At 41.9% G+C, this 12,357-nt stretch overlaps 1 protein-coding gene across 1 annotated transcript; it reads right to left on the bottom strand.

Moving 5' to 3' along the window:
* Positions 1-2,045: 2,045 nt before the first annotated feature.
* LOC146063056 (taste receptor type 2 member 1-like) lies at positions 2,046-2,753 on the bottom strand. The gene has a single exon (XM_083175070.1). The coding sequence runs from the start codon at positions 2,751-2,753 to the stop codon at positions 2,046-2,048; it is 708 nt and encodes a 235-aa protein (XP_083031196.1).
* Positions 2,754-12,357: the final 9,604 nt, after the last annotated feature.

The following is a 12,357-nucleotide window of genomic DNA, read 5'->3' as shown; positions in this document are numbered from 1 at the left end:
TCCACTGACATGGCTCCTTGATTTATTTCTTCATTATTGCTGAGTGCCGCACCTTCTCCGCCTGTATATATATATATATATATATATATATACATATATATATATATATATATATATATATATATATATATATATAGAGCGTTCTGGTAGATCCGGCACTCACTGCATAAGAGGGTTTGCTTTCCCGGTGCATTCCACAGCCAGCGTTAGCGGGCTTAATACAAACAGATATCGGCAGCGGCACTCAGTATGAAGGAAAAGTCGACACAACGCCGTGTAGACGCCAACGTTTCAACGCTTTAATCGCGTTTTCGTCAGGGCAGCAAAAGTTTTGCTGCCCTGACGAAAACGCGATTAAAGCGTTGAAATGTTGGCGTCTACACGGCGTTGTGTCGACTTTTCCTTCATACTGAGTGCCGCTGCCGATATCTGTTTATATATATATATATATATATATATATATATATATATATCTGTGGTAGGATACTGGCACTCACTGAAACATCAGCGACCCGGGTGCCTTTCATAAAGAAAAGATAACAACACAAGGAATGTGTGCCAAAGTTTTGGGCTAAAGGGCACATAGCTTGAAACGTTGACACACATTCCTTGTGTTGGTATTTTTTCTTTATGAAAGTTTCACATCGCTGTAAAATCCCTGGAGTGCCGGCTGTCAGTTCCAGTTTATCTATCTATATATATACGTGGGTACAGAATGAGGCCACTCGCCAGACTGAGCTTCAGATACAAGTAGAAATTTTATTTGATTACGCTGCCATCACTCTGGTCAACATTTCGACCCGAATCAGGGCCTTTCTCAAGACTTGTTGACAGCCATCAGTTATACAAGAAGTGAAAAAATACACCTCAAGGTGTGTAAGCCCGGCAACACGACCTGTTGCATATATATATATATATATATATATATATATATGTATATATATAGAAACAAGGGGGGTACCCCAATCTGCGCTTGATATCCTGGAGCAGCAACCCTGTTGGATCCCCTGTTAGACGGGACCCAAAATTTAGAGTTGAACAAAGAGAGGGTACAGAGTGCGCTTATGATATACTAATATGCATATCATGTAAAAAATATGTATTTATAACAGGTTTTACCTTTATAATATTTTGTATACAAAAGATAAAAACAAACAAATACAATTCAGTTCGTATCCTGTATGTGGTTCATTCACAGCATGTGATCAAAACATATGAATCTGGCCCAATGCGTTTCGTCAGCTAGGTGACTTCATCAGAGGCGAATAGTAGTTTCAAAATGAATGATACTGTAAAATGCAACATAATGGCGTCAAATATATATTGTATATGAACATGATTAATAACATATAGGTACTTCACGGGTGAATGACAAGGGTGGGGTTGGAGGATGAGAAAGGACATGATTTCATCATTTCAATAAGGGTAGAGGGCAGAAGAGTAATACTTTCTAGTAGGAAAAGAACAACTTTAAAAAGGTCTTACCTAATAAGATGTCAATATGGATATAACCATAAGGGTAGGTAGGAGCATCTCCTTCTTAGGAGTTAGTTAAACAAGAATCCAATATGAAATTACTCATCCTCCAACCCCACCCTTGTCATTCACCCGTGATGTGCATATATATATATATATATATATATATATATATATATATATATATATATATATATAAAATATATATATATATATATATATATATAAAAATATATATATATATACACTGTATATATGTATATAGGATATAAGATATGTGCTTAGATACATATGTACTGTATGTTATAATAAAGATATCTGATTTTGAAGTTGAAAGATGTACTTTAATGAGATTATCAATATGTAAATAGTAAGGTAGTCATGGTTTAATAAAATAATAGTTATCAGCAAAGTTCTAAGTTATACAATTCACACATTCAAAGTCTCTTAGAGAAAACTGGACATATCACAAGTGACTCACGTACGTAGACCTTCACGGGTTCAACATTGCCCTTATTTTTAAACAACAACCATATACAAGGCATGAACACGAACCAGAGCAGTTTCAGTTAAGACATTTGGTTATTTACGTTACTGGTTCCTGCGCAGCGAAGAGCAGCCAGGAGAGAGCGCTTCAGTTTGGCGTTGCTGGCTATGAGTACAGCAGAGTGCAGGCTGGGGTAGCCAGACACAAATATAACACAGATGAAAATATAAAATGAATTCTCTGCCTGTAAACTTAAAAGGAACAAGTATGAACTTATCATATACACAGTATAAAATAACAGAAAAGAGACCATGTTCCCGATGACACTTTTGTGGGCGTCTAGTTGGCTATTAGTGAGCCCTGATTCTTTGCTGCTCATATTCCGGGTGTGCTTCAGAAGCGACACAATCAGAAGACAAACAGCTGCGCAGAATATGAGGAACGGTGCCATAGATCCAGTAACAAAGATGATAAATCCAATTTCATAATTTATTTCCATAGTTACATTCCCAACACTAGAGCTGTTACTGTCCTGGGTAGAGTTCATGTAGCGTCCTTGGTACGTGCACCATATTTTGGGCAGGCTGGTGAGAAGTGACACCAGCAGTGACGCCAGGAGCAGCCAGGGGACCATCCTGGAGATGTTCATCTTCAGTCTCAGGAATAACCTGTTGCTGTAGGTTGTGATCTTCACGCAGTAGAACACGCAGAGCACGGTGCACATCCACAGGATGCACAATGCAAAAAATATAAGTGCAGTGTCATAATATACAGATTTATTTACTGCCATGATTGACTGAGTGACACTTGCCACAATTGTATCCTTAAGACACATAATTAAAACGATGATCCTCGCCGCTCCCAGGCTGGCCATGATAATGTCAACGGTTTGCAGTGTTTGACCCTTCAGCCACCAAATGAGGATCTGCGTCACAATAAATGCATTGAGGAATAATCCGATAGATATCACAGAACAAACAATAGAGGATAACAAGATCAAGGTTGTGGAACTCATTTTCTTCGCAGGATGATGAACGTTTGTCAGAGCGTCTGATTCATTCACAACCACCTAGAACTGTCCGGTGTAATGTGGAGACTGTCTGAGCTGTGATATGAGCTGTGATTGAGATAATATTACATACAGGATACTTTATGTTTTGCATGACATTTGGTTGCCAAACGTCAAAGAGCTGCAGCATTTAAATGCAATGGGTCATTTTCTTATTCAGGTTTAAATAAAATCTCTCTCCTTGTGTATGTGGCTGTTATCTGATACTGGTGAGGGATGGAAGGAATATTACACTGGAAGGAAATAAAACCTCATTCCCAATAGATGAGAAATGAAGATATAGAACTCAGCAGGGCCCTTCTCAGCAAAAACTTTGTTTCATTTATATCCTTTTATTGAAGCATAGGGGTTAATTCAGTACCGCCTGCTAAGCAGCGGTTGTTCACTGCTTAGCAAGCGGCTCAGCGCTGCCTGCTGCCCCGCCTTAACCTCCCTCCCAACCGCCAACTAATTCCCTCGTTACCATGCACAAACACATTCCCTTTCCGACCATCAAATGATTTCTCTCCCCTATGGAGGTGACCTTTATTTAACTTGGGGACTGCCAAAGAAGGGGCAGACGCTAATGTCATGTGACGTCAGCCTGAGCAGGGTAACACCCAGCATTTTTATCGGGATGCCCATTAAACGGTAGGTGTTGCCCTCCAGCCGCCTCCTGTCCATCCCTACCTCCCCCTCCTACCAGTGCTAACGGTTCAGTGAGTGTGATACTCGCCGAAAGGCGTTCGCACAGGGGGTTTTCACATGGTCAAATACGCGCATGCGTAGACCCCGCCCACCACCACCACCACCACCATTGGAATGGGGCAGAATGTGGCCCCTTCCCAGCCATACTGAATCACCCCACAGAGTTCATTGGAAATTCTACATTGTGGATTTGTATAATAATATTTTTGACCAGTACTATAGAGGACAGTAAAATTCAATGTAAAATGGTCTTAATTAAAACAAATGCATACACTTGTCTATTGCAAATATTGTCACTCAATTTTAAATTAAATCATTACGGGTGAGAAATGCAATGAGACTATTTCTGATTAATGAAATATAAAATATAGATGATAATAACATTGACATTATACAAATCAGTTAGTAATATGCAATAAAGTATAATAGCACATATGACACCCCTGTTCTCATAGTATAAATAATTGAACAGTTATGATTGGTGGTTCACCGTCTAATATTCTGAAGCTGTACCATGTGGCCAGGTGTAGGCTACCACCAGTCTCCAAACTTTCAAGCGTTCCCTGAAAACTCGCCTCTTCAGGCAAGCCTATCATATATAAGTACCACAGGCATAACCCTCTGAGGCACTTATGTACAGTATTATATAGCTTCCCTTCTGGACCTGTAACTTGGTGGGACTGCTATGCTATTACTGGTGCCTGTCCTTGTGTTTCCCTCCTATATCCCTATAGATTGTAAGCTTGCAGCAGGGCCCTCCTACCTCCAAGTCTGTCTGCCCAGTTTGATTATTATTACTGTCTACCATTGTAAAGCGCAACTGAATCTGCTGCGCTATATAAGACACTGTAAATAAATAAATAAATAATACCATGAACAGACATACGTGTCGCGAGAGGTGACTGTGTAATATAACTCGGCCAAACTACAACAAATACCTACGCATTTTTTCCTTATTATACATCGTCTCCACCCAGTCCATCCTAAAGGTATGGTGACGTTTTTATAAAAAAAAAATCGTGGGGGATTAGGATGCATCAACATTTGCAAAATAGTTTGGTACTTGTGTACTTTCAAGGCTCCCATCGCATGCCATCGCATGCCAAATGTAGTGGCATGCGATGGCATGCGATTTTTACAGTTTAAAAAAAAAAAAAATCTCATACGATCGCATGCGATTTTTAACAGAAATGCATCCAAATGCATTGAAATTAGGGACGTGGACACCTGTGAAGCCCGCGAGGGGAAGCGTATACCTGTGAAGGTATCCATGTCCCCTCGCGGGGCTCGCTGCGCTCGCCACGCTTCGGGCTCGGTGGCTTGCTGCGCTCGCCACACTTTCTATTCTCAACTCCACGTCGACGTGGATAGTGGGGGTATGAAAAGGTCGTAGGGCGCATACCGCTGCGCTCACCACGCTTCGGGTTCGCGTTGATAGTGGGGGTGGTACAGCCTCAAAAATGACATTTGGGGGCCATTGAACATGTTTGATACTAATTTCATTGCATTTGGATGCATTTCTGTTAAAAATCGCATGCGATGCGATCGCATGCGATGCGATGCGATCGCATGCGATGCGATGCGATTTTTTCCTATACGATGGACATCGTGGGAGCCGTGATTGTACACAAGTACCAATAGTTTTTATTGGCTGTGTAGCTAATTGCCAACAAGAGTTTTTTGGTGAAATTAGGAAAAAACACTGCGCTAATAAATTTCTATGCACCATGAGCGTAACATACGCAGTAATAAACAAAAGATATGATAAAAAATGTATATTTATTGCACAATATGATAAATTAATTAGGTGGCCACATATAAATGAAATGATTAAAAAATATACATATATAAACAGATTTAATAATGCATTTATCAAATCAAATAAATATTGTAATAAATTAAGAGCCTGTCATGGTCACTTTTGAAATAAAATCATTAATTTAAATTTCCTGCTTTAGCTGCAGCGATATCCATGGAGGGATGATGCCGATTTCTGGTATTAAACAAGGCCCAGTTAGGAACCTGCGTTCTGCAAGGGAATTTCTGTTGGTAGTGAAAGATAAGTTCTTGATGGAGGTTGTTTGGGCAGAATGGTAGGCCCTAAGTTGGAAGACAAATTCTATACCCAAGGGTTGCTCTACTTCCTGCGCATACAGAAGGAGCGCCTGTTATGCTTGCTGGGCCAGCCGCCAGGCCCCGCCAGCCCGGAAGCAGAGATGGGCAGGGTCCCGCCGCCCAGCCGCCGACTGACTGTGACCCGTGTGCATGTGAGATGCTTGCGCGTCCCAGTCTAATGCAGTCCCTGTCCGCCAGCGCTTGCCAGCGAAGACGTTCTGGAGAGTGCTGGCAATGAAAGAGAGGCTCCATCTGTATTTCAAACACTTCAGTACATTCCTGCAATGGTGTTTGTGAGAGTTTACTGGTGAGCACGGAATAACTATTTTCTCTTCATCGGTCTGCCAAATTCTGATCATTGCCGTAAATTTTTATTTAATTCACTTAAACTTGTTGATGATTTTGGGGTGCCCACAGGCCCGGCGACAGGGGGGGGTCAAAGGGTACAACTGAACCAGGCCCCGATGATCAGAGGGTCCCAAAGTAAGCCCCACCACTTATCCGCTCAGCCAGCAATCGATTGCTGCGGGCGGCTGCCAATTAATTACCCCTCACCCCAAACTAGAATTTTCACTGCCTCGGCACTGCTGGGACTAGGGATTGGAGACAGACGGTCGAAGTTGGGACACACAGCTCCTGCAAGCGCTGCTTACACACACTACACTCGCTGACCGCTTACACACACTGACATGAGCCGATGCTGCTGTGGAAGGCTGCAAGATGCCCTCCGCAGCAGCAAAAGCTCATGTCAGTGTCGGTAATCAGCGGGAGCTACATTTACAAGCAAATTGTCCACATTCATGAAAATTCGCACTAGCAATGAAGCATCTCCGGTGATGCACTGTGCTTCCGGCTGTGAGCCAATCACTGTAGTTGCCGCAGGGACCCAGTGGACACCCGGCAGCCAATCACTCACTTGTAGTATTTCAAAAGCTGTGTGTCCTCCTGCCGCCCCATGCCACAATGAGTGAGTCCAGTTTCATGCTAATACTGTCACCCGCTCTCAACACTCCCATGCCATGCAGACGCTGCTCACCTACTCTGCTGAGCATTGGAACAGCTTTTCCAGCCACCTGGGCAACCAGCACAAAATGCCCCCTTGGCAACCAGCATGCATACATAACCCCTTCTGTGGCAACCAGCAGAACAATGGGTGCTTTAATGTGTACTGGGCATAACGGTGGGTGCTATAATGTGTACTGGGCATAACGGTGGGTGCTTTAATGTGTACTGGGCATAACGGTGGCTGCTATAATGTGTACTGGGCACAATGGTGGGTGCTATAATGTGTACTGGGCATAACGGTGGGTGCTATAATGTGTACTGGGTATAATGGTGGGTGCTATAATGTGTACTGGGCATAATGGTGGGTGCTATAATGTGTACTGGGCATAACGGTGGGTGCTATAATGTGTACTGGGCATAACGGTGGGTGCTATAATATGTACTGGGCATAATGGTGGGTGCTTTAATGTGTACTGGGCATAACGGTGGGTGCTTTAATGTGTACTGGGCATAATGGTGGGTGCTATAATGTGTACTGGGCATAACGGTGTGTGCTATAATGTGTACTGGGCATAAAGGTGGGTGCTATAATGTGTACTGGGCATAACGGTGGGTGCTACAATGTGTACTGGGCATAACGGTGGGTGCTATAATGTGTACTGGGCATAACGGTGGGTGCTATAATGTGTACTGGGCATAACGGTGGGTGCTTTAATGTGTACTGGGCATAACGGTGGGTGCTTTAATGTGTACTGGGCATAATGGTGTGTGCTATAATGTGTACTGGGGGCATTACAGTGTGTGGTGTAATGTGAATTGGTACAATTATGTGGCCTCACCCCTTCCCCACAAAGCCATGCCCTAAATTTTTGGTGCATGCATTAGGCACGCACTGTCCCTGTTTTCAGGATTATGTATTTTCTAGTTTTCTATGTATTCTTCTTTATATGAGTGGGCCAATTCACACTCCCCCCAGGACATGTGTCATGCTGTGGGAAGGAGAGAGGAGGCTTTATTCCATTGGGACCCAGAAAAGGTCGGGTAGGACCCCAATTTCTGAGGGGTCCCATGGACCCACTATTTTTTGGGGGTTTTCACGAACATTGTGTTTGTGGCATAATATGTAATGGGCATTACGATGTGTGATATAATATGTAATGGGCATTATGGCATGTAGCCTAATGTGTAATGGGCATTATGATGTGTGGTATATGTAATGTGTGTGGCATAATGCCTAATGGGCATTTTAGCATCTGGCATAATGTCTTAATGGGCATTACGGTTTGTGGTATAATGTGTAGTAGGTATTACGGTGTGTGGCCTAATGTGTAGTAGCTATCAGTTCAGAAGTGATACTGTCTATGCTGGGGGCAGCCATTATATGGGACTTGTTGCCACCAATACGACCACCATCCATCCCTGCTCCACATAACTACTAGTGCTTAAGGAGGTGTGCCCCCCCCCCCCCCCCCCAGAAATATCATGTATGGGGCCCGAAGATTTCTGTTGCCGGCCCTGAGTGCCCATAGCCAAAGATGAAACAGAGGGTCCTGCGGATCCCATTATCTATTCAGATATCCAGATCAATACTATTGAGGGTCTTTGCCGACTTCCGGAGTACAAGCTTAAACAACCCCCCACCACCACCACTCTTTCAATTCAGATAGGTCAGGATTTTTGTCTCTTGTTCCCTAATATTTGTACAATTTTTTTAGATTACAAATTTTTCACAACCATTCTTTTGTAGTAATCCAGTTGGACCCGCAATGATCTGGGTAGTGGGATTTATTGGATGTCCAGATCAGCCATTGTGGCTGATGTGAGTTTTCTGGAGGTTCAGCTAGTCGGATGGATTGGAGTAAGGGGCCTCAGCTGGGTGGGTTTTACGGAACTATGTTGATGTCCTCTGCCTACCGGTGGGGTTTGCCTCTTTTTGTAATTGTTCACCTAGGGGGTAATGACCTGACGGAATGCACCCGCCTGGACCTGAGGTTTGAAATCAGGTAAGATCTCTTGAATTTGATTTTAAATTGCCCATTCTGCATAGTCTTCTAGTCCAAGATAGTACCTAGGCAGTTATGGCGTTAGGCAGTCAGCCCAGGAGCAATTGATCTGGTCTGTCGGACGCTAAACTCCATGGTAGGACTTGCCATTCAACAGAATTGCCTTCCAGGACGGTTGGTTGTATAATGTGATGGTGTCTACCTTTCTGAAGAGTGGTTATTTTTTTGGAGGACATCATCCTTGCCCTAAGGTCTTGTTAGCTTGTGAGCTTTAAGGGCCCCATACATCAGCAATTAATTGTGACAATTTTCAGATATGGAGATGATTGCCACAATTAATTTTAGATGTGTGGGCTCCCCCTTTTGGCAATCCCAATCAAAATCGCCAATCGATTGCTTAATCAGGTTTTTAAACATGCTTAATAATCTGGTATTATCTGCAGATCTTTTTTAGATGTGTGGGCATTCCCAATTCGTATTCTTCATCTATTTACATTATGAACAGCTGAAATGACAATCGATTGGGGCAATTTCCAGATATGAAGATGCAATCTTTAGATGGAAAAATCTGCCGATCACTGAAATAAATCTGTAATGTGTGGGCAAAGTCAGATGGATTGTAAAATCCATTTATCTGGCCCAAAAATCTCAATATCTGGAAATCCATAAATTGTGATTGCTGATGTATGGGGCCCATTAGTTTGAGTTATTTGGGTGGTGGGTCAGGTCTTTGTTGGCAGGTTCAGAATGGTTGTTTGTTTTATGTTAGGTTTTTAGTTTTGTTGTTAATTTTGTGGACAGTTAAGCATTTGGATGGATAGGCAATTTGTTTGTTAAGGATATAGGTATCACCTGTCCAGGTGGCCCATATTACATCTTCATGTTAGCTGTCACTTTTAATAAGTTCATATGGGGCAGGTGGCCCAATTTTTATCCCCACAAGGGTGGAGTGGTGCGCTCTGCCCTTACGAATCATTCCATGGTCAGGGAGAGTGGCAGGAGGCCGATCCCTACCATATAATGGGCAGTTGGCCCAGTTTGTTTTAGTTGAGTTTCACGATGGACATGGGCAGTGGCAGGAGGCTGATCCTTCTCCATCAGGGCACCGGGCCCTCAATAATTTATAAATAATTTGTTTTATAATTAATATAATTTTAATTCTGGAGCTCTTCCAACTGTTATTCTCCCCGCCACTTTAGTTAGAAGAGGAACTGATTTTATTAAAAGTTAGACTAAATAAGCCTTTCTCTTCTAATAAATAAAAGTCGACCCTTTCATGCTATATTTCCGTTGTCTGAGTCTTTATTTTAGAGTCTTTTATTTTTGGGTGCCCAGGTGCCAGATGCCGACATACAGGACATGGATACAGGAATATGGAAGCAGAGGACCGGCACTCAGGGTCTTTAGCAATAAGCAGAAGCAGAGACACAAAAGTCTAATCTACGTTTCGGTTTACTTTTCAAGATTGAAAATTGAATATCGAAAACCGTTAAGTAAACTGAAACGTTGATTAGACTTTTGTGTCTCCACTTCTACTTATTGCTAAAGACCCTGAGTCCTCATACAAAATAACCCCAACCGCGCTCTAAAAAAGAGGTTCAGAGTGTGCTATGAATAATTACACAAGATTAAAAATAGACAATATTTAATAAAAATAATAAAGATACACAAGATAATTGTGCATATTAAATGTTTTATTGTGCATAATATGTTGCCCATGGGGCGATTTTTTTATTAAATATTGTGTAATTATTCATAGCCCACTCTGAACCTTTTTTCTGCTATCTATCTATCTATCTATCTATCTACAGGAAAGGATGCTGGCAGCACTCACAGACTTTTCAAATCAGGGATGCAATAATCCCAAACAGGCAGGCTGTTTGGATTTATTATTGTCTTCAGGTTCCTGAAGACGATTCAAGTCTGTTCTTGGAATTAGGTAGTCCTAGAGTATTGGGCTGCATGTACATATTGCAGGAGATCCAATATAGCTTATATCTCTTTACTTATCACAAAATATCTCCCATCTCGACCAATGCGCTCTGCACAAGATCTGCGTCTCTCTTCTGCACGGATCACTAGCTCCCATTCACTATTACAGGACTTTCATCGGGCTGCTCCCATCCTATGGAATGCCCTTCCACGCACAATAAGACTCTCCGCTAGCCTCAAAACTTTCAAGCGTTCCCTGAAAACTCAACTCTTCAGGCAAGCCTATCATATTTAAGTTCTACATGCATAACCCTCTGAGGCACTTATGTATTATATAGCTTCCCTTCTGGACTTGAAACTGTAACGGAATATGCTGCGCTATATAAGACGCTGTAACGGAATCTGTTGCGCTATATAAGACGCTGTAACGGAATCTGTTGCGCTATATAAGACACTGTAAGTAAATAAATAAATAAAATGGGTGCAAACTTTACTCCCAAAAAGATGAAAATTATTAAAATCTTTCTCTTTATTATGATCGAGCTATTCAAAACGAAATGTAAGGTAATAAACGTAATAAAGCGTGATATCAAGAAAGAAAATAGTGCAAAAATAAAGATATTTTAAAACACTCACAATATTCTGTCAGGCATTATTCTACCTCAGACGCCCCGTTAGGGGTTGGCCTGTTATTCAAAATGAGAGGTTTATGTTTCGCTGTCGGCTCCTTGATATCATAAGGTGATTGTCCCGCATGATATTTATGACTGTATTGTATATAGGGTCACGCCACACATTGAGCCTTATTCAGACCGGCTCGCGGGTTTGGAGAAAGCTTTATTAAGTGAATGCACAAATCACTTAAGACGGCTTTCTCAAGGCCCTGACAAAATAAAATGAAATTATACATATAGCGTTTATTTACAATTATATAAAGCGAACTGTAAATACATTCCCTTGCAGCACCTGGAGAGTTTTACTACTTTGATTGAGCAGCTCTCACCACTGTTTGTATATGCAAGAGGCATTTGTTGGGACCTGCATTTGGAGGGCATGCTGGTTCCTGTAGTGCCACAGGGAGGATTTAGGGGTAATTCCTGATAGGCTGGCTCTCAACTTAGATATATTGGTAAGTGCTATTATCATGTAGCCTTACAATAGACAATTATATATGGCCCAGATTGGGTGCTGTTATCATGCAGTGTAGGACTTCCGGTATCAGAGAAGCCTTGACGAGGCCCGGAAGCTTATCATATCTTCTGCAAAATATATGTAACTAAGATCTCTGAATGACCCTCTATTATGTTGGTTTTTCAAATCTTATTACTAATGCCCTTTGGTGTGCTGGGGGTTAAATCCTCCTCCTTGCAGCACCTGGAGAGTATTACTACTTTGATTGAGCAGCTCTCACCACTGTTTGTATATACATGAATATACCCTGATTGGTTTTATGTAGAAATTAATTTTAAAGGAATTCAATGTAATTATTACAGAATCCATCACACTACAGCAATTATTACACTCAGAACCATAATATAGACTAGGATGGCGGTGCCGCTTAGAGAACATGCATGAACCAGCGC

The sequence above is a fragment of the Crinia signifera genome, chromosome 3 (genome assembly GCF_055691185.1).
Source record: "Crinia signifera chromosome 3, ASM5569118v1, whole genome shotgun sequence".
Lineage (NCBI taxonomy): Eukaryota > Metazoa > Chordata > Amphibia > Anura > Myobatrachidae > Crinia > Crinia signifera.
Note: the sequence above shows the minus strand (reverse complement) of the source record. Positions and strands in the feature narration are given on the sequence as shown.

Excerpts from the sequence above, each read along its gene's own strand:
- LOC146063056 (XM_083175070.1), bottom strand. The coding sequence starts at position 2,753 with ATGGCAGTAAATAAATCTGTATATTATGACACTGCACTTATATTTTTT.